At 34.5% G+C, this 24,532-nt stretch overlaps 1 protein-coding gene across 6 annotated transcripts in view; it reads right to left on the bottom strand.

Annotated features, from left to right (window-relative positions):
• LOC123715516 (la-related protein 1) overlaps positions 1-24,532 on the bottom strand; it is a 53,217-nt gene that overhangs the window by 12,806 nt on the left and 15,879 nt on the right. For 2 of the 6 annotated variants that reach the window (XM_045670551.1, XM_045670553.1), the window contains exons 2-13: positions 21,169-21,295; positions 20,653-20,729; positions 8,405-8,518; positions 7,839-7,941; positions 7,365-7,478; positions 6,428-6,609; positions 4,740-4,987; positions 3,682-3,871; positions 3,306-3,593; positions 2,825-3,009; positions 1,817-1,924; positions 1,337-1,437 (exon numbers count right to left, since the gene is read on the bottom strand). In XM_045670551.1, coding sequence (XP_045526507.1) covers positions 1,337-1,437; positions 1,817-1,924; positions 2,825-3,009; positions 3,306-3,593; positions 3,682-3,871; positions 4,740-4,987; positions 6,428-6,609; positions 7,365-7,478; positions 7,839-7,941; positions 8,405-8,518; positions 20,653-20,729; positions 21,169-21,295 — 1,837 coding nt within the window. Of the gene's footprint in view, positions 1-1,336; positions 1,438-1,816; positions 1,925-2,824; positions 3,010-3,305; positions 3,594-3,681; positions 3,872-4,739; positions 4,988-6,427; positions 6,610-7,364; positions 7,479-7,838; positions 7,942-8,404; positions 8,519-9,010; positions 9,359-19,400; positions 19,568-20,652; positions 20,730-21,168; positions 21,296-24,532 lie in introns of those variants that run through there. The other 4 variants (XM_045670554.1, XM_045670552.1, XM_045670557.1 and 1 more) reach the window with 4 other exon arrangements.

Here is a 24,532-nt window from a genome sequence, read left to right as displayed (position 1 = left end):
TGAAATATATAAAGATGGGTTCGAACAATTTATAAATTGGGAACGATTTTCCCGATCTGTATGATTTTTTATTTATTGTATTTGTATGCGTCCCGAATAGCAGAAGAATTAATAAAATTGACGAAAAGTTATTTAAAAAAAATACGATACAAAACTTGGGTTTCGTAACTGTTAAATATTTTATGATTATCCGGTCGATACGGTTAGTTTAATTGAAGAACGTGTTTTAACAAAGGTTTCAAATTTAAGATGTAAAAATGAACACAAATGTCAGTAATGAAAAACGATTGACATATATATTAGTTAACAGTAGTTTACAGTTCATATATATTAGTGGTCACCGTGACCACGCATGATGTAAAGCACGCGAAACGTCGGGAAAAATTTTGTACAATATATATTATTAATAGATAGCTTCAATCCGTTAGATTATAATAATAGATAGCTTCAATCCGTTAAAAATAGTGTTTTCTTTAAATATATATTAGTTGCCAAATATTCATGCTTGCGTTAACAGGTATTTCTCGTTGTGTTAATTTCTTATTAATTATTATTATTTTTTGTATTAATAAAAATAAAAATTAAGTTCACATTATTTTCTATTAAGCGGAATACGTAAATAGAATAAAAATAGATATTTTTCAATTATTTAAATATGAAAAACAATGATATAACTCAATGTCAAATCAGGAATTCTATAGCATGCGCATGCGCACTACTAAACTTTAAAACTAGAGAGCGTTGAAAGAAATGGGCCTTGCATGCTTCAGCCTTCAGAACTCAGAATACATATGAATTAATAAAATACAAAGCATATTGATAGCATGGCTTTCGCGTGTACGTCACTTATGTCGAAAAAAATCTCTGACAAAAAGACTTTCTCGCGAAAGTGAAATTTAATTTACCCATAATGCGTAACCCAAAGACTCTATTGATGAGAGATTTCGGGCCTAAATTACGGGTTTAGGCTTATTTCTTATCATTATTCATTTATATAAACAACGACCGAATCTAGTGTTTAATTTTGGGACCGCAATTGAAAAACGCCATTTTAATTATATACACTTTCAGTTAAGAAAATTAGCGGTGTTCAACCCCACGGTTTTACCCATGTACGCATTAATAAATGGCTAAATAATGGTTAGTCCTTATGGACAATAAAACATTTTTATATAGAGGAAACAATAACTGTATCGGAAGCTGCATTGGTACTCTGTAACTTCCAAACGCGAAAGCGACGTATTTCAATGCAAGACGTAGTTCAATATCCGTAATTCACTTCATTCACACTTCAGGTGCTGATCAACGGTTTAAACTAAAAACCATGTATACTCACGTTGTCTCACAGCCTGCGGAACAAACTCGGGTACATCCGGGTTTAAGTTGTCCCTGGCAAGAGGCGATATGGAACCCGGGCCACGACTGCTCCGGAACATTCTGTTAGTAAAAGATTAATTATAGAAATCTATAACAAGAGATTGATGAGATGTAGATGATGACAAAGCAATCAAAGAAGATCAAAAATCTGTTTCGTGATCATTTGTCACTCTAATAGGCAAGTAGGTGATCAGCCTCATGCGCCTGACACACGCCGTCGACTTTTTGGGTATAAGTCAAGCCGATTTTTCTTACGATATTTTCTTGCACTGTTCGAGCGTAAGTTAAATGCGCATATATAAACAGTTCTTTGGGGCACAGCCTATCAAACCTACGAACTCAGGGATGAGAGGACGCTGAAGGCACTAGTCCAACATTTATTTTGTGAAAATGTGATAATTAAATATGATATATAAAGCCAAATGCAGATAAAACTAACCTTGGCAATGGCGGCGGCGGAACGCATCGCAACAAACTGGAAACGGGCGCAACCAGTGGACCACCCATGGTCGCTAACGGGAATATTCCCACCATTTGCTTCTTACGGCTGGAAAAAAATCATCAATAAATCAAAACCATGCCTAAATAAACAAATTAAGTGAAAATTGCATACGAGAACAGAGTTTTAATAGAGACTGTAAGTTGTGTCATTGGACAGTTTTCTATGTTAAATATGCTTTTGAGTAGTTTTAAATTACTTATTCATGTTTGTAAAGTACCATGTATGAAGAGACAACTTTTTTTTTATACAATCGAATTATTTACGAGCCCAATATGCAAGCAGACTATATCTATAATAAATGAAATAGACTGCTTAATATCTACCCCGCTCAACGTCTACAATCTAAAAATACGACTAAAGGACTGGCTTATGAACACACCCTACGCAGTGTTAGAGCTGCTTCTGAGACCTAATATGTAGCTGCACACTAAGTCATTCACTCACTAACTCATCCTCTCAAGCGTGTTGATAACAGTTGTAAAAACAAAAATAAATACAATAAAATATGTAATTGAATTATATATTTAGGAATGTATAATGTGTTATGGAACACCTGGGAATCCACGCATTTTTTACTTAAAAGGGTTCCCAAATCTTACACATTGTAATGCATATGTACTTAAAATTAATAAACACATTTTTTATTTATTTTCATAACGATTGAATAGGTATTGAATAAATTTAATATTTATTTCTTTTCAATTAATTTATTACAGTAAGAACGCGTCAAGGAACATTTATTAAAGTATTATTTAATCTCTGAGCATGATATCATCCAAATACTAAAATTATAGGACACATCTTTAGTTCAAACAATTAATTTTTCATCAGTTCTTCATTCATATTAACAAATTTTGCAACTACCCTCCCTATACTATAAGAAATCATATAATACATATCTTTATTTAAAAAAAAATTAAGAACTATTCATTTTTGAACACTTACCGTTTCTCCCCAGGCTTCTCAGACCCATCAGACTGTAGCGGGAGGTCATCATTGGACTCCTTTTGCGCATCTTCAGCTTTCAATTCCTCATCCACATCGTTATTTTCTTCACTAGCCTCCTTCACTTCATCTTTAATTTCGTTTGTTTCGTTAGCGGATTGCCGGGCGCTTTCAGAAATTGTTTTCTGTGAATTTTAATATTATGCTATAAAATCATACCATCAAATGTTGTTCAAGACATATATATGAATTTGACCTAATCCTTGTGATTGTCATAATGTTAGGTAAAGGCTTAATTTTTTAAAGATTTTATATTTAAAAATACACGCTACATTACGCTAGCGTAAGTTATCGTAGCGAAATTTTTAGTAAAATTGTTATGTATGTCAAGACTGAGAGATTTAGACTGCAACAATAAAATAAGACAGCAGCCTTACGAAGGAGCCATAATTTAAGCATAGTCTTTGTGGGGGTAACTTACCAGTACAACATCTTCACTATCTATCCTCGGCGGGTCTTCTATCCGCTCCCCGCGAAAATCCTCCTCCGGTTTATCTTTAACATCGACTGTCTCCTTATCAGAACTCTCTTTATCCGTTCCAGTTTTCTCTCCTTTATCCTTAGGTTGTTTTTCCGTGTCTGTTTTATCAATTGTTTCAGTTTTCTGGGATTTGTCCGTGTTTTCAGTTTTTTCAGTTTTCTCTTCGCCATTTGCACCTAAGGCGATGTCAGCTAACACCCATTTCATAGGCTCGATAGCTGTTCGCACCTGATGAGATATAATATGATTATAACGTATTCTGTATATTTTAAACACTAATAATACAATACCAAGTCTCCCTTAAATTTTATCATACCTTAAATCCTTGTATGAGTTCCAGCTTATCAGAATCCCGTATAGCATCAAGCACGAGTTGCACGTCAGCTGTGAGCGCACGTACGCGGTGGAAGGACGCGATCAACGTCACGGGAATTGTCCCGTCGGACGACATCTTACGACGGAGGAAGAAATCACGCGCTAAGTTATCCGGACTGAAGTAGTACTCGCTGCGAAATATAAATATATCTTTATGGTAGGCCTATAAGTATACGTATTCTATATCTAACATATCGTTTCTCTAACGGTAGGTGGCGACTTCATTAAAAATAGCGCGCCACGTACATGTTGTGTATGTGTATACGTATACGTAAGCCATTGTGTATTATACAATACACATTGGCTTTTCCGTGGGTCGTGACGTAAAATCGGTTGAGAAACGACGATCTAACACATATTTCGGAAAAAATAGAACAAAAACAATAATTTTACTTCTCATGTATTCGTGTTGTCTTCGCAGGAATAATATTCTTTACGCGTATTAAAAGCGAATTTAGTGATTGACAACGATTGTACAATTTTCAAAAATTCGAGTCAAATTAAATTCAGATTTATATATTTATATTTATAGTCATTCAAAGAAATGTTGTAATTTTTACAACAGCACCTCTACCAATAGTTATAATTATACGGTGGTGAAAATAATATAGCATTAGACTTGAAGACAAAAAAGTTTATCATTTTTATTATTACTATGTAGGTTAAGAATATTGTAAATACTCATGTACGTGTTTTATACATGTACAGCTTAAATAAAATAAAAAATACAATTGAAGCTCATAGTGTAGTAACCACGATTTACATATATTCAACTTAAATGATATATTAATATAAAAAGTGACATATGATAGATATTAATGATAACTTTAATGAATAAAACAACCATTTGTATTGGTTTTCAGAGTAATTTTTCCTGTTTATATACTAAAATTACAAAGACACGTTATCTCAACATATCTTCCCTATTATTCACTATATATTATTTACGAGTATATTACCTTATGTAATTTATCCGGGATTAGGCAATATAATACTTACATCTGTTTCTTAATGAGATCTTTAAGCGTGACTTGGTCCAATCCAATTCCGAAGGCAGCCGTATTCGCCGCCGCAGCACCAAAGTAGTACGCCTGAGCCAATGGAGGCGCCATAGCCGGTGTGAGGGCTCCCGGCGTCAGACCCCCAGGAGCGATGGCTCCAGGGGTCAGCGCTCCGGGAGGCCCTAGGGCCCCGATCCCGTAATGCAGCACGAGACCCTGAGGCATCGCCGACTGAGCAACTCGGAGCTAGGGGAGGGGTAGGGAGTTATGCGTTGTTAGTTAACCCATCCGACTGTGTATGTTTAGCGATATTATTATCAAAAATATATTTTTTATTATATATGTACAGTGATGATGAACCTTTATTATGTTTATATAACATTGTGTTACGTGAAATCATTTAATGATAACAGTTACATATATCTACAATTTTAAATACATTATAAATGTAATATAATAATGAAATTTATATATTTTGTTATTTTAAGTCAGGTATTACGAACGCTTACAAGGACATACACAGTCGAAGTGAACCATTATATACACCAAAGCAAAACATGAAATGAAAACTAATACTGTATAAACTCCATTTGTCAAAACCAGACAATGTACATGTAGAATGTAAATTGTCTAATTACATGTGTATGTAATTACTTTTGATATATGTAGTTTACATTGTATTTATTGAAATTTTATAATCAAATTCCATACGTTCTTATTAAAAAGTGAAAAGCAAAATGTTCAAAAATTCCCATACAGGAACCAAAGCAATAAATCTGTTTAAAAAATTTATTAATGAACTACATTATCACCGATAATACTTTATTTAGGTAAGATAAGGCAATAAGCGGTGTGAATTTACTTAGGCCATAAAATTTGTGTAAAATGTTCAAGGTTTCCTCACGTTTCCCTTTCTACAAGCATTATTTGATTAGAGAAAGAATCTTTTCTGGTCTCCGGGTTGAGATGTACACTTATCACTAAGCTATTATTGATAATAAGTAATGAATAATTATTAAAAGCATATTAATGATTTGAAATGACACCCAGGCGGGGATAATTGGGATCGCGTTTAGGTATGATTCCTCTTAATTAACCCCAAAATGAAATTATAAAAAAAGTAATCATACCACGGACATGACGCAATCAGCCATTTACGCATGCCGCAGTTAAAACTTAAAATAAATTTTAAATTAAATATTGACATTCATATTATAAATTACACCGTTTTAGTACAACTATCTCGGCGTGGTAATCGGTCCATAGAACGCCTTGTCGTGTAGGGGAAGGAGAAGTCACGTACGCGTTGGACTAAGATCAAATCTGTCGTAGAAGGTTCACTCAGTGAGTGCAGCAAGATGTCCTCTAAAAGGCAGTGGCGAAACGTCTCAAAGTTACATCTGCCCCTTTTAAAATGACTACTACATAGCGATCACGCCCGCTGTGGCAAGAGTGTACCGGATAAGAAGAAAAAGTAAAGCTATCTCTTTTGACACACAATTCGACAAATAGAGACGAAAGATAACTGAAGACGCTGATTTTTTTGTAAAGCTTCCCTCTAAATCTGTCAATTGATATTTGAGAGCACCCAAGATTGTCTTTGGACTCAAATTTGCTCGAAAAGCAAAAAAAAAATATGACACACACCTTGAAAAACTATTAACTATATTTTATATCTAATGTTACCTGAGCTAAATCGTGATGCGGATAATCCGGGTGATGGTACAGCGGATGTGGATGCGAGTGAACGGATGCAGGACGGGGACCTGGCCGCCTGATCCCCCTTGCACCCCTCACTGCGCCCCTACCGCGTGTAGCACCCCTCTGTCTGTCTTCCCCGTTCAGAGACACTGTATCTATAGAAAAACCTTTTCATATGAACTTATTATTATAATTTATTAAGTATTTATAAATGATTAGGGAAACAAATGATTCTTTCGCCGAAGCTTTAGCTTCGCGGTTTCCTAACTTAAATAACCAGTACATCATCAGGTGATCTTTTTCTCTACTGACGCCGACGTTTTGAATTCGCACCGAGGAACCCGAGGAAGGACATCAACTTAGCACTTGATATAATTATTGAATGACCAATTATCGATACATTTTTATTTTTTGTGTCTTTAGTAGGATATATAACCATTTTAGGACGACTTTGGCTTACTTAAAATTTTTTATCACATGTACACAGATAAACTTTGTACATCAGCTGTCAGCTGTCAATTGTCATAAACCTATAGAAACGATTATCTAAATTGTAAATATGTTACAGACTACACATTTTCTTAAATTTTAAAATAACGAGACCATTAACGTCATTTACAATATAACATTGTAAATGTTTTACATAGCAATGTCAACATTCTTTTAATGAATATTTTTCCAAGCATTTTGCAATGCAATAATTAACCGCCAAGGTCTACCTACAGTATATAATAATCTACTGGCGCTACAACGCGAAATGGGTCTTCTTCTATTGCATTTATGATCCGTTTTATTTCATAGAGAAGTTGGTGATCAGCCTTCTGTGTGACACATCGTTCGTTGGATTTGATACATGATGTTGATGAAAGCCCATAGTGATGGACAGCCGGGCAGATACACATAGTATATTATATATACATACCGTTATCCTGCCTGGCATTATGTTGACCACCATGCTTGCCCGGACGAGCAGCCTTCACGTCAATATCCAGCGGCACCCATTTATGTTTGCCCGACTTATTACCGCCTCTACCACCTGAAATTATACATTTTAATTATTCATTATACATATTAATAATATTTTATGATGTATGTGAGTTGTAAGTTGGATAAGTAATAGTGAGATACTTGGGCACTGTGGGTAAGAAGAGACAAGAATACGAAAGGGACTGCTTAGGTGATTTGGCCCAAAGGCGTGAACGAGAAGCGGTTAACGATTTGGGTAGGAATTGGACATATCTGAACCAAATCCAAGAGGTACTAGACAACTACCTTAAATAGGTATGTCAGGACCATAGCAAGAGATCCGTGATACGACTACCCCTTCGGGAAAACGGCGCTATAATATAAGTAAATAAAATAATTTGTAACATTGTATCTAAAAATATAAAATTACCAGTATTCTTATTCTTCTCGCTATGCGCGTGTTTATCGGTGTGATTCTGTTGTTCCAACTTTTCTGGCTTGGGCGGTTCTTCTGGAGGGTTCCTCTCTTGGTCCTGTAATTATTAAGATTTAATTAATTATTGACAAGAATAACATTGCCAGTACTACACACAATACAACGATAATAATTATTAAATATAAACATACATAAAAAGATACTCTGCACCTGTGTGCTTTCTACCCCAATCTCTTCATTAAAAAAAAAGTACTCGTGAAATTAACTATTTAAAGATCATTTATGAAAAAAAAGGCTTCGTTAGATAATATTACTACTATTAACTTTTAATTAATTAACTAAAAACACAAAAATTAACCCATCCATGATAACAAAGCAATTATAAAAATGCGGGTAGTATTATACGAAGTACCGTCTTTATGTGTTATGTAAGCTATGCCTACTTTTCAACATTAAGTTCATCAGTTCATCATAAAGAACCTTCTCCCTGCCTATTAAGCCCTCAAAACTTAAAAGGCACAGACCTATAAGACACAAATGTACTCCCACTAAAAACTCACCGCATTGCCATTATGGTGCGCGGGGTCGTCGTGCGGCGGCGGTGTTGAATGACACCGAGCGGCCACAGCAGCGCCTAGCGTCGGCCAATCGCCTATATCCGTGAAATCCGATGCCTGTTGACAAACACAGGGTTAGTTCAATGACCTGATTATACCCTTAATTAACTTATAAGTGGCGAAGAGTTTCTTGCCTTTTCACTCTTCTATGCCCTTGATTACATGTAAATTTAGATTGTTTTCTTCAAAAGTACTAAGTAAATGATATTAATCTTTATACTATTAATCACTTCTTCACGTGATTCATAATTCTACCCCCAAAATAATTCGCGCGTCGCGATAAACCAAACAAGATTTTCACGTTAGATAAATGTATTGGATTCTTGTAGCATTTCAAAGTAAAATATTATTAAATTATTACAACACTAAAACAATCCAAATATGTATAGTTATTGAATAATTTAAATTAATTCTATCAATAATCTAACTTGATTTTAAAGTAAACACGAATTATATTTATTTGGCACCAATACTTTAAACCTTTTTTTAACTTTTTGTTTACGATAACTAATGACTATTATAAACACCCGAAACATCTTCAATAATTACCTGGGTGTCATTCTCAATTCGCGCCCAACTCTTCCTCGAGCGCGATTTGCGCTTGGTTGCCACGCCGGCAGTCATTATCACAACAGAAGACTTCACAGTTACAGACTTACAGACTTACTACACTAACACACACTAACACACACTAACACTTCAGTAGCACATATTTTTTATTAAATTCTCTTATAATCCTGCTGGTTTCTGTGTAATAATCATTGTTGAGTATTTTTTAAAATAAAACATAAGCCCCGAATACACTAAGACTCCTAAATAACACATGAAAAACGCAATGTACTTTTGCCTAATACTACGCCTAACCTAATCTTTTTCGTAATTTAATTTGTGTTTCAAAAGTTTATTTTTCTAATGTGTGGATAAAATCTAAAACAAAATAAATAGTCTTAATAAATTGTTTAATAAATATACTATAATTTTGATTAATTAAAAAAATACGTTTGTGTTAATATACTAACTTTTATAATTTGTCTAAAAAAATAATTCGGACTCTCATTCGACTGATCCAAAATGACTATTTCTGTCTGACCCAAAAATCATCATAACCTAAGTTGAAAACTGGTTAAAATGAAATCGAAAATGTCTTCCTATTCGAAATGTCAATATTAACATACTATATGTCACACGAATATATTATATCACATTGCTACAAGGCCGCTAATTAAACGAATTGTTACTTTGCCAATAAATAAATGTGTATATGATTTTATTTTCAAGAAAGGACAACTGCTGATGTTTTAACATTTATTAAATTTCTCCTTAATTTTGACTTTATTTCAAAAATATATGGTGTTACATAAATTTCATTTTAATAAACATACGTAAATCAGTTCCAAAATTGTATAAGCACTTCCGCGTTTGACACGTTATAATATCGCAATCGTATCGATGTGATATTAATCAATATTCACAAACCAGTAACAGGTAACGCCGTGTGTCTTGGCTGAGAAAGCTGTTTATTACAAAAATTTTGACTTCTCATTACTAAGCTCAAATAACTTAATCAATATAAATTTCATGATTATCATGTATTTGTCTTGAAATTTGTTCACTAAGGTAGAAAACAATACTCCGAGAAACACAACACACGTCTAACAACTGTCACAAGCTAAGCAATGTATTTATAAATAATCAATAATTTTTCAAAACATCTAGAAATATAACCTAAAGTTTTATTTCTGTATTTGTGGCGGCGTCTCCAATTCGATGTAACAATATATAGAAGACCGGCTTGTCTTTGGAAATTGCAAGTCAATTGTAGTCAATTGTCAGTATATACCACGTTCAAAAATTGCGTAATCTTATAACCTAAAAACCACGTGCTCGGACCACGTTGTCGGCTTACGCATCTGTCTCGCTCGCACACCTCGCCGGTTCTATCTCTTTCGTACATCCAAGGTCAGCGCGACCGACGCGATCTCACAATCAATCATTCGCCTTGTTTCTTAGTAACGGGAAATTAAATAGAATTATAGATTTAATATCCTTGTGTATAAGCACTATCTTTCTGTAATGTATTTTAATTATTCAATAGAGGTGATCCTTACCATAGTTTTTATTCATACATAGCTTTTGCATTAATATAAAGCTGTTCATGTTTTACCATAATGCTACATATATGTGGGGACCTTTGCCTATTCGAATGTAAATCCTTTCTCAATAAAAACTCTGCATTCGATTGTCTATATTGAGCTATATTGATAAGCAACTTACTAAAGATAAAAAGTTATGTTAGGTTAGGAAAGATTGTCTATACTTGAGTAAAATCACAAACAGTTTTCAATGTTAAATAGTAAATAATACGTTCGGGCGCCCAAGGAAAGCTTGGCCTTGGATTGGACGACTAGTCGGATATTGGCTCTAGGAGACACATCAAGGAGCAGCTATGTCTGCAAAATGAGCTTGACTATGTGAGTTAACTTTTACACCTAAAGGCTTGCTTCTAGCATTCAGAAGCCTTTAGAGGTAGGTCTACCCAGATATACTAACGACTGATGTGTAATAACAGTTTAAATTATAATCTGAGCTTGGACCGGATATAGGACTTGAATCTTCACGGGATATGACAATTAGATGGCGCATTTTCCGATTTACCAATCACGATCACGCTAAATAAGTAGGACTTCTTTTGTTTTACTTTGTTTCCTCCATGGTCTCCTTCAACTTAAATTGGCATCTTACACCTAGATATCGAGTGTATCAAGCGGTAGGGTACAAATATCAGAAATAATGATTATGTCTTTCCTCGGTCTGTTTCAGCCTCATAAAAAATGTTATCTACTCATTTTATTAACGGAAAAGGCATATTTTGTACGTAAATTACTCTTATTACCGCTAACCTACATACCAAAATAATTACAATACGTTAATTACATTAATTTATCGTTACTATTTGCATCCTAATGCAATGCGAGTAACTATCCAAATCTAATGAATATTGATTCCCACTACAACAATAAATATAGTTATACGATACCAATTTTTTTCTTAAAATCCGTACATATATCATTTACCTGATAAGATAAAGAAAACGTATGCACAATCTTAACCCAAATAAAGTCGAAAAACCCAGGTCGAAATTATTAGAAAATATCATTTACCATTTAAAATAAACTTCATTTTTGCAGTTAAGACACTATACATTAATTATTGAAGAAACCAGTTGCGCTACAACCCTATATGTCTGGACGTCAGTTTTCTGTCTCGGTTTCGTGATCATTTGATTTTTCTAACAGGCAAGTATATCAGCCTTCTGTACTCAGACACACGCCGTCGATTTTCGAGTCTCAGGCATGCCGGTTTCCTCAAGTTAATTGCGCATATAGAAAGTCCATTGGATCCGTTCGAACCTACCAGAATGCTAAATCTATGTGGCGGCGATCTTAGGGATGGCAGTGGCGCGCTAAAACCACCACCACTGCTCGACGTACGTTAACTACTAAGGCATTATTTTTGTTTCTTACAGCCAACGGAACAGACTACAGACTAATGGGTCATATAAATTAAATAAAGGTCACAAAGCCACCCAATTAGCGATTTATAAGGTCCTTATACTTCCGATAAATATACGCATCTGCTCTTGGAAACACCTGCCGTCACATAAACGTAACTTAGGATAAGTATTTATCGTAAATTGTTCGAAGTCAGGGTTATGCCAAGTTTAGGAAAACATTGTTCTTGTCGAACTTCCCATCACCCTATCGTATTTGGTTATGACAAAATAAACTTTTACTAATCTGTGAAGCCAGATAAAACGTTACGTGTTAAAAATAAAAAATAAAACTTATTTATATGTTACGGTGACATAATAATTGTCACTGAATTAAAAGCAATCCGAACGGCTTGGTCTTGCGTAGATGTGGTCTCTCTGCTTCTACTACCGCATTTACAATAGAGAGTGTTCAGATGAGTTGTACAGATTAGTACCGGCAGCTGAGTTTCATCATCGGCCATCAAGGCGGAATATGAAACGCCACAACACCTCCACGTCCGTCGTTCCACAACTGAGCGTTTTTAAGAAAGTTTAAGCCACGCGCCACTACTATATGGAATCAATTGCCCACTGAATTATTTCTAAACCAAATCGACTAAGGGTCTTTTAAGAGCAAGAGAAAAGAGCGTACTAATTAATTAAAGATCAATTTACATCAGCTGAGAAAATGCCGCAAACCAACGTTTTCTTATACGATATGTACGTCTCGTACGTACATATGGACAGCTTAATAAAATATGAACGGACAATAACGAACAATGCAGTTTCATCATAACATAAAAATATAACAGATATCTCACTATTGTGTCGAGATACTGACACATTAGCATCGCTTCCACGACCTCGAAGCAAATATTCGTATACATAGTTGATATAGGCTTGAATTATGTTACCTAACATTAGTTAAATTACATATATATGGAAGCGCAACCCAATTGGGTATAATAATAAAAAAATGAGCCCTTTAGGTTTTACCTCACTTATAATTTGTATATCAAAATTTTCGTGTCCAAAACATACTTAGATTTACGAACCTTTCAAGAAGTTAGTTTTGTGTTAATCCAGCGTGGCAGACCCACCACCCTTAATATTATCTTAGTTTCCCAGCTTCGAACAAAGTGTTTCCTCTAACATACATCTGAACATATAACAACCGCCACCAAACTTAGACTCTTGCAATAAGTTACGTGTTTTATAAGACATTCGTATTCGACAAAAAACTGTTAAGAAGCTCCAGTTAGGCTTTTTCTATGGAGACAAACAGACAGGAGGACGGAACTCATCTGATGAAAAGTAATACCAGCACCCATGGACGTTCAATGCCAGCACGTGAGTGCATTCCTATAAAGAATTGGGACGCTCATTTCTTGAAGCAACTTTGTTGTATATTACAGCTATACATTACTTGGTCTCGCTACAGAAATCACTATAATTGAAAATCCATGCCGACATTCTGCCTCATACCGCGCCACCCTTTCCATTGTATCATTGTCTAATGTAAATATTTTGATGTCCCAATGCTTTCATTGTACATAGTACATTGTTTGATGCAACCAACATAATGCTTATCGTAAAACAGACTCAAATTTTTTCAGTACCCTTCCATCTACCTGCAAAATGAAAATTCGACCACAATGCGATGCCTCCTAACAGGATTTAAATTACAAATTATATTTTGTCTAGTTTTTTAAATATAAACACAATTATATTTCTATCTCATTCTTCTTAGCTATCTGTATACTCTTTTTTGAGAAGGCCTCCAATCCAAATCCCTCCATTCCCGTCTGCACTGTGCCACTCTCTGCCATGTACCACATGTTTCCTTAAGCGAACACAGGAGACCATTGCAAATCTTAGATCGCCACAACCATCATCCACCACCCTTGGTTGATAAACTGGCTGCTAATTGATCTCCGGCAAGAAGAAGTTCTCAAATCATTCTCTTACAGTTTTAATATCTGGAAATGGAATCCTACCACCGGAAAGACATGTTTTTAATAACAAAATTAGTATTCACTGCGTCAAGGCATTGTGTAAGGCACTTTCGTTACTTCCGGAACCAAATGGAATTTTACTTTCAATTTAGTACGTTCAATCGATCTGATAACATTAAGTATACCATTTAACCGTAAAGTGATCACTGACGCTACCCTATTGACAGCCAATGTTGTGTTTCTATATTAAAGTTTTAGTTTCAAGTGGCCCCACAGTAGTAGGCCATCATTAACCTAACGTAATTGATTGCAAAGATATACCTTCATCAATTATTATGAAGTTATGCTGCATACACAACAATAAAAACGCAACAAGTACGTTGTCCTGCAGGATATTTTGACGCGATAAGGATATTAACCAAAGTATGAAAGTACCCACTTGTAAATCTAAAACATCCAGCGCGCCACCCAAACGCTTATAAAAACACTATTCAAATCGGTCCAGCCGTTTAAGAGCAGTTCAGCTGTACTAGTGACGTACACGGGTACAGTTGAATTATATATATAATGATACTCATTCTGGGCTAAGAATGCAGCTTCCTACGTTTCTATTCACATCACTGAATTTGTAATACCTAACTCTAGAGTATCAGACGGCTGATCACCCTGAAATTACGAAGTCCATTGGAGGGTTATGGCAGGGTAACTGCATACAAGTAGACCTTCAACACCTTTCTCTATGAACTTTGGCATTATGGTTAATTGGGACGGTTAAAAAAACTTATTAAAAAATTATAGTATGCTAACTCTACACAAGGTTAACCGGCACATAATTCTATTATTAACAATTTTAATTCATATAATTTGCAAGACCTTTAAGCTCTTATAAATTATTGCTACTATCAATTCTATACTCCATTAAGCCTCTAATAATTGAGGGAAATTCAGCATACGATATCGTCTTTATAACTCTCTTGTGAATTTACTAATAGAGAAACGAAACAAAACATTCGTCGACTAGGGCTTATTTTAACAATTTCATTTCGAGTCTATTATAGCATCTAATTTCGTTACAATAGTAACGATGTTTATATAAACAGTAACGTGTAGTCCACGTCCCAAATTATCTATTGTTGGTGAGACTGTAACATAATGCCTCCAACGCAACGCTATCTCATCAATTGATACCCCACCCCCGTTTGCCCCAGTACTACAAAAAATCTCCAAGTGTGACTCCATTATGGTGGCTGTTTAATGCTGGTAACTGTTTCAGTCAAAATAACTATCTATTTTAATACATAATGATCTGGTGATGTCTTCCACTCTTGAAAAACTTGACTTAAAATGAAGAGAGTTCATTTTTTTAATTCAACTCTCGTACCAAGCTACGTTTGTCTATTTTGTCTCTGGCTTACTGTGTACTTTTTTTTCACTACCAACTTAATGCGTCCGAAACCGACTATAAGACTATATAAAATTTACGTGACAAATACAACATCAGCGTATAATTAAAACGCATATATAATTAATATGTCCGTCATTTACGTTCACCTGTTAGACCGGTCCGATTCGTAACATTTTGCACAATTCCACAATCTTATGAAACTTTTATTACTTTATTTCGTAGTATAATGTTTCAAAAATACTATCGAAACATTTTATACAAAAGATGAAAGCCCTAAATCACAATGATTCGTCATCCCACTCCAATATTTTTCAAGACAGACTCTCCGACATGATTCGTTAAAAGGACGCGTTTTGGCCTAAACTCATCGATATCCAGATTGAGCATTCTGATCACGAGCTTAGTCTGGATGGATATCCATAGTTTCTCCTCTCACATTCCTACTCCACTCTCCTCATATATAAATCATTTTTCCTTCTGTTTATATAATTATGAATATATATATTTTCTTCGTGTTTCTTGTTTGCCTATAAGTGCTGGTCACGTTGTATTTTTCCTTATTTACCAATGTATGTATGTATTTGTCGAGTGTTAGCAAGCTTTTGTAAATAAATAATCAGATTTTTGGGTACAAGGCTCGCAGGTCAGGTTAGGTTAGCGACCTTGGGTAGAATACCTGACGAACCCCGAGGGCCCATCTTTAAGGCGTGTGATGGGGTTTGTGTGTGGAATCTCGCTAGCCCTCTGAATAGTAAAGGGTTTTTGAGCGTACACCTAAGCCCAATATCCTCGCGGCAGGCTCGACATCCATGGCGCGGGTGAAAATGCGCTTGCGCAGGGCATTTTCACATAATTTAGAAAAAGGTTAGGTTAGCTATTATTATAGCTTTCATAGATATAATTATGAGATTTATTCAGAAAAGTGTTTTGCACTATCAATCAGCATATTGGCGGTAAACGCGTAACAGACAAAACTGTGTTTAGATGACAACATTGTATACAAATTTCCAAAGCAATGTTGATGTTTGGCCAAGTTCTATTAATAATATAGGCAAGTATTTAGATGTACGGTTTGAATTTTAGAAACCTTACTTCCGTAAGTGTATTCCTTTGTAAAAAATAAGCCACTTGATCTAATGTGCGAAATAATAACATTTATATATTAAAAATACGGTATATTATAAATGTATTACATAAATACAGTCAAAACCGTTTACAACGACATCGTTTAGAACAACATACCGGTTATATTGAAAAAAAAAACTAAGCTCCCGGCTGAATTCTATTGCATTAGGTACTTAATCACAACGTCATCGGCTGTTACGACTATCGGTTTTTACGACCAAATATTAGTAGTCCCTTTGATGTCGTTATAATAGATCTTGACTGTACATACATTTTTATTCAAGTTATCTATGAATTATACACCTAAAGCTGTATCAGGACAAAAACACAGCTTCACTGCAGATTTCCTGTTAATTGACAAGATAGAAAAATAATCATTTTATTTCAACATAGTAATAGTTATATCCTCTATAAAGCGATTTCACTCATATACCGCGGAATAATCTTAAGTTATATTTCTGTACAATTAGAAAAGATTTGTCAAGTTTTGCGTACCTTTGCAGCTGCTTCAATTGTGTTAAAAAATATTAAATAATAAGATAAAATTAAACTAAATTTACTTTTTAATTTGTTTAAAAAAAGTGGTATTACGAGAACAACCCTACAACGCGATTTCCTGTAACGTGGACCTAGTCTACCGCGTTAGAGGGATTCACTGTACTTCTCAACCTTCGTCAAAGAACACTATCTTTTGGTAACATTTCAAAAAAACATTGTATAGTTTTTGAATTCGGAACCGGGGACTTCGTTATCAATGTAATAATCAATAATATGTACATACCATTATGTATAAACAAAACACATAACAGTCACGATATGTTTTATTTTAATAATTTTCAATTAGAGCATGACGCGAAAACATCTATTGAATTTCTAATACTGTTTTTCCTAAGGTTCTCGATATGTATTGGATTATTGTCTATTATGATGATGATATTAATTTATCTCAATGGGAATGGCAAAGGACTTTAGTCCATACACCCAGGTCTTGTTGATGCTTATCTATTCTGGGATTGGATTGTTATTTAAAACACAAATATTTCCACATAGTTGTTAGTATTTAAAACACAAATATTTCCACATAGTAGTAGTATGTTTGGGTAGTAACTATTATTTTTATTTTTTACTCCAAAAAAGGTTTTAAGTCAAAACTTTTTCTTGAAATTTATAATTTTTTAAACTAGAGATACGTTTTACATATAAAATAAATCAATGGCGCTACAACCTTTTTAAGTCTTGGCCTCAGCTTTCTGTATCTGTTTCATGATCATTTGTTAAACTAATAGGCAAGTAGGTGATCAGCCTTCTGTGCCTGACGCACGCCTATTTGGGTCTAAGGCAAGTCGGTTTCCTCACATAGTTTTCCTTCGCCGTTCGAGCTAATGTTAAATGCGCACATAGAAAGAAAATCCATTGGTGCATAGCCGGGGATCGAACCTACGACCTCAGGGGTGAGATTCGCACGCTGAAGCCACTAGGCGAGCACCGCTGCTTTTGTTTACAAACACGTTTTACATATACAACATGTATAAAATTTCCGAGATGACATAAAAAAACGAGTGCAGCATGACAAAGACTCGAGCGGAAGCGCAGATTCGGCTGTGTACATCGAGAGCAAACAACTTATATGGCGAGAGAATGTTGAGGTATTTGCTACCGCGGCTAATTAATGGTCTACCCGATCAGATATTAGACAGCCTAACGCTGACCAACTTAAACAGTAAATTAAAAAAACTACTTTTATATGCAATTGTCGCGCTCCTAAACAAGACTGCTATGTTTACATTAATACAAACCACAGCGGTTTTCTAATGTAACATAGTCTGATTATATTATTTTGTATAATAAAGAGAAGAAAAAATGGAAAAAAAAACTAGTTACAACACGATACATGCCGTTCTGACCTTTATCGTTACTTTTAATTGACCTTTGATATCGATTTGATCGACGGAACGTATATTTATATGCAAATAATCTATCAGCACTGTACCCCAGAACAAAAAATGCATTTTAAATATAAATTATTCAGAAAAGAATTTTAAGAAACCATAAATTTTATCGATACAATGATCACGAAACATCTGAATTATTATCTAGCCTTAATCAGCTGCCTTATTACCAGACCTCAGCTTGACATTGATTTGAGTCTGTATTTCTTTATTATTTAAACTAGCTAAAACGAAATACTCAAGACTCCTTTTTATCATATGACGATATAATAACCACTTCAATAATTATATTATTTGCTATATGTTTAAATGCTTTAACTACCTCTAAGCTTCAAAACTTCTGAACCGATTGCACTATTAAAATGCTACATTATATGAGTAATACTATACTTATTTCCAAAGTACAGCCGTGAAAAGCCGCGAGACGTTGATACTAGCTCGAATAAACTATGTATATATATGTATCTTAGGTGGAATTATTATTCTTAATTAAATATGTTTACAATAAAAAAATGTCTGTCAGTCACCGTGACCACGCACGCACGCACGCGAAACGTCGGAAAAATTTAAATTATGTAAAATAATTATAAGTTTATAATAATACATAGCTTCAATCCGTTGAAAAAGTGTTTTCTTTAATTGTTTACCATAATTGTCATGTATTTTAGAATATCTTATAACATATACTGTAGAAAATACAATATATATATATGATGTACGTTAATAAATGAATAAATTTACGTCCTAAACTTACGAGTACGGTACTTAAGAGTCAGTGTATTCGGGATTTAGATTTTGCAACATTTGTTTGCGATGCAATGTTTAATGATTTTAACCACAAAGGTTGTATGCATTCCAATTTACATTAAACCCAGACGAGAATAAATTATTTACTGCGTTATGTAAACCATATAAACATTCCATCACCAGAACAAATCTGGTAGAAAACAATTTTCTGATAACACACACATACACCAACAAAACTTCCACTTGTTGTCACTAGATTCTATCAACAATTAACGCGCGACACTACTGGCACGTTATAGAACTTTACAAATTTAAATTCGGAATTCAAATTAAAGTTCTATTTTCATTCGAAATTCGAATAATGCGGACACACAACCGACACCCGAGACGCGCGGAGGTGAACTGACTGTGGCTAGAGACGCTAGAGCTGGGTAAGGCTCGATACCTGAAACCTATACAATAGGCGGCGGTGCAAAGGTATTATCCCCAAAAACAAAAGATATTTGAAATAAAAAGGTAATATATTTTTATGACGTTAACAATGTATAGTTTTATTTATATAACAGCTGGCCTAAAGCCCCTATTGTCTGCGTTTATACAGAAAAACAATTAGGAAATCCCTAACTACTTAAGAAATAACGGTATAATTAAAATTACTCATGATAGATATTAAACACCGATTTATCAACACTTAAACCGTTAAGATTCTTTTCCATTTATCGACCTTTATACATCACTAGAGGCCATTACACAGAACAAAATGGAAACGTGTTTTTGCACACTACAATATGCTGTTCGATAAACATTATTATATTCCTTGACGCACTAATCACTTTAATTATATTATTTTTCAATTTTCAACCTCAAGAACCGGAATTTATCACCTACTGGGTGACAGAACTCTATTTCTGACAACAAAAAAAATTGAATCGGAACCTTACAGCTGATCCATAGACCAAATATTATCAGAGCTTAAACTTAATATTAAACTTAACAAATAAATACAATTCACAATTTTTTATTTCGAAAAGAAGTCTGTAATCTTTGAGTGAGCAAGTTCTGACTATTATTGTCAGTAATATCAGGTATGCATGATAAACACTTCAAATTATGGAGAGTATGGAAGCCCTGACTTCAAATATCTTTTTTTATAGAACGGAGTAAACGGGGAGGATGCTCATCGGATTAAGGGATACTGCCACCCATGGACACTCAATGTCAGAGGGCTCGCGAGTGCGTTGCCGGCGTTTTAAGAATTGGTACACAAATACTTCAGCGGGCAGCTGGTTCCACATAGTGGCGGTGCTAACAAAACGCTCAGGTGTGGAACGACAGACGTCGAGGTGATACGGGTGGAATTTCGTATTCTGCCTCGACTGCCTTTTATTCCATTTATCAATGTATATATATTTATTTTCCAAAAACAAGAAGAAAAAACCGAGTGTCAAATTTCGACTATATATAATTATAAAACATACCTTTTGATTGATTTTGACATTCTTCACAGCTTTTACCACTATGGGTTTCACTACAACAGGCGGTGGCGGCTCTGGAACTAAACGATATTTCATTAATGATAATCATAGTCCCCTTTAACATACAAAAACGAATTAATATAATTACGCAGGCTGATTTTTGTATATCTATATACAAATGATTCTATATAGATAGACCGGAACGATTGGCAAATTTCTGACCTTGAGAGAACATTGGTCTTGGTGACAAACATATATAACATATATTAAAACACCAAAAACATAAGCATACATACTTCCGTTAAATCCGTTCTAGCTTCAAAACATTTTATGTCTTTTATTAATATATAAATTAAACCCCTAAACGGCTGAACCGATTTTTATGAGCGTTCAAGAGGATATTCCCTATAGACCACCTGTCTGCAATAATTATCAAACTGAGCCAAAAAGCTGTAGCTGGACTAAGCCTTCCACATACACGAAGTCGGGAGATAATTGAAATAAATTGTCAAATAATACCTGGTGCTACAACCGGCACTGGAGCAGGCCTGGGTTGTTGCTGATGCTGCGGCAGCAGAGGCGATCTCTTCTCCGTATCATGGGCGGGCGGCGCTGGCGGAGGCACTCCGGTACTGCCGCCACGAACCTGATGAAAATATATTTTTTTTAAATCTAGATATGATATTCATTATAATGTTTAAAGAACTTTATTTCTCATTACAAAATGATATTTAGTGGAAACGTCTTATTAGTAAAGTGGTTCTTAGTGGTACAGAGAATTCTTATCCTACGCAAACATTAATAAAATATACATAAATATATACCCGCTCCATTAGTGTCTGCATTAAGACTATAACCTTACGGGAAAACTCGAAAGTCTGTTACCATGGTTACCAGTTTGTATAAAAATAGAGTAGAGAAAGATATAAACTTATATATCCAGTAATTATAGCATATATATATTTCTGTTGCTACTTGCATCTCGTATTGCAACAAGCCGAGCGATTTTTGTAATCTTGACCGAATCAAGTTTTGATATCAGAACCTGTTCTGTGTCAAAAAAAAATGTGTGGAACAGGTCATGGTCAAAGAGCGATTTATATTAAGTAGCTCCTTCTCTATCTTCCTTTAAATTTGTTCTGTACAAACATTACCTGTCCACATCGTATCCCTAACTTTCTTTCCAACTACTAACTGACGTGAGACTTATCTTATATTATCTTATCTTATTACTTATCTTATATTATCGTGTGTCTTTTATTTTTTTTATTTTTAATGTTTAGTTTAGTTTTTTTTTGTTCCTGTGTAGTTTTATCTTAATAACTGTGTATAACATGTACTTTTGCACTTCTTGCCTATCTTATGCAATTTAATACATTGATATTATTTTTTCTTTACTCAGAGTGGTTGTCTGGAAGAGATCGCTCGAAAGCGATAAGGCCGCCAGTTGCCCTCCTTTTCATTTGACAGCTAATGAAACTAATTTAAATTTGATTATAATACAAATTACAATAAACGGTATACATTCATTTTAAGTAATGTATTTAAACCCTGGCTACAATTAACTAAAACAACAAAAAACTTTAACAACTGATCAGAAATTATCGGGATTCATGTGCACGTTGTGTCTTAGTGTTAATTATTGAGTCCCTTTCACTGTTTATATATTTGAATTGCTTTGTTTCATGAGTTTCGTCTAAATATGTCTTTTACACGTCTCGCGCTTATCTTATCTAATTTTGTTACTTACAGGGGTGGCCTGGATGAAATCGCTCCAATGCAATAAGGCCGGCAGTTGCCTCCCTAATACTGTACTATATTTATGTATACTTGCAACGAAGTGTTTATAAAGAAAATAAAGTAAGGCCTACTTAAATCATTTAATCGCTCCCGTCCGCAAATTGGACCAGGCATCATTTACAAATGGTATCAATTCGCTATAATTCGTTACAATAATTGCATACCAATCTGGATCTTATTAGCGGGTGATACAACCTATATTCCCCGGGTCATTAGGACAAATATGTCAACTCAGTTGAGTAATTAGTATACGTTCATTTCTCAAGTATATTATGTGGTAAAAGTGCATTTACTACGTCATATTGCGTATTTAAAACGAATGAAATTATTTATTAATTATAATGGAGCCCGTATAATTTATGTTCTATACATTTCATTTCTTGTTATCGTAATATATTAATTTCCTTCAGAGCATTGATCTAAACCTAGAGGGGTTTGAAACAATGCCTTTTCCAAATATCTCTATTCATGGCTTCTATTTCTTCTATGCAACTTTTTTAGGAGTGCCCCGAAATTATTTATAGTTAAGACAAAACATCATTTATTAATATTATCCTTTATCCAAAGGGGTAGGAAGGGAGCAGCACAGAGCTCTACCTGCTGCGGTCCAGACGTACCTCTTACGCTTCATCCACTTTCAGGACAATCATCATGCATTCTCGTCTGTTATGGACTAACTTGTCAATAAAATTCAATATTGTAGAAAAGAAAACAATTAAAGAGCTTATTACCAAATTGTTTTAGTTTATTAGACATTCTTAAAGACGAAGCATATGACCAATGACGCTGTTATCTGGTCCCCCATGATACATTTTTGCCGTAAGACCTTTCCAGTACAAGAAATACCACGCCATGTCCAGACTTGACCATTCATATCCTGCCTTTTTACTATAATTTATAAAAAATATAATTGCAATTCTAGTGGAAATAGAAGACTAGGCATAAAACCGCATTACAATATATTTATCCTTATCTAACATTCGTTTTAAAACACCAGCAACGCACACGCGAGCCGTCTGGCATTGAAGGTCCATGTATCACTTAAAAGATGAGTCCTTTTGCCCCCTGTTCGATAAAAATAACAATAATCTATTTTTAGAGTACTTTTCACTCTCACTATGATTTCCTTAAAGCAATCCAAACGTCGAGTATATAATGTAATATACATATATATTCGAATGTATATGTTCAAATAGGACATACTTCTTATATACTATACTGCATTCAAAACATTACTACTGCTCCTGTATTCGTAATGAGACTTGGTTTTATAAAGTTCTCCTCGTTTCTTGTTCGATATTAACAAACGAAACTGCCAAAAATGTTATTTAATCCACGCTAGTACACCCCAACAACGCCCTTGGTCTTCAACCCTCGATCAAAATTGCGAAGGGGATAGAATGCGTCCTGTGATGTACTTTTGTCAAAGCACATACAATTATTTGAAATTATTTTATAGGCAATACTCTGGCTATCTTATTATCTTTCTAAACATATTTCATTGTTTATAAAGGAAGATTCAACAAGATAAGTCTGATTTCTATATGTCAAAAAATACTAACACTATATATATATATATATATATATCTAGTGCTTTGTTTCCTATTTTTAATAAAACAATTTTTAAATTTAAAGAGTAGCCAATTGGCCAGGCAACTATTTATCGTAGTTATGTTTTGTATGACTTCACGCTTGCCACCAAAATCATCACAATAGATAAAAGAATCGAGTGTATTCATTTTGCACATTACCAATACATAATTCGAGTTCACAAAAAAGTAAAACGCGATAGACAAGAATATAACTTAGTCGATTTTCGTAGAACCTATGCCGACTGAGACTCATTACACGTCGAAGAGCCTCCGTGATCTGAACCAAAAACCGTTGGATCGACATAGAACACCATTTCGGGGCCATTTTGTTTAATCGTACGACGACAAGCGTCTAGGAACTTTAAAGTATTATATCATTGCACAGCCAAAAGCTGTTTTTACACGATTGCGCACTTATACAAAAAAAACTTCCGTTTTTATCGCGTAATGGCCACGAAAAGACTATTGTGAATATTAGTTTGGCACTGTTT

This window comes from Pieris brassicae, chromosome 10, assembly GCF_905147105.1.
Source record: "Pieris brassicae chromosome 10, ilPieBrab1.1, whole genome shotgun sequence".
In the NCBI taxonomy this organism is placed as follows: Eukaryota; Metazoa; Arthropoda; class Insecta; order Lepidoptera; family Pieridae; genus Pieris; species Pieris brassicae.
This window is presented reverse-complemented; position numbering and strand designations above follow the sequence as displayed.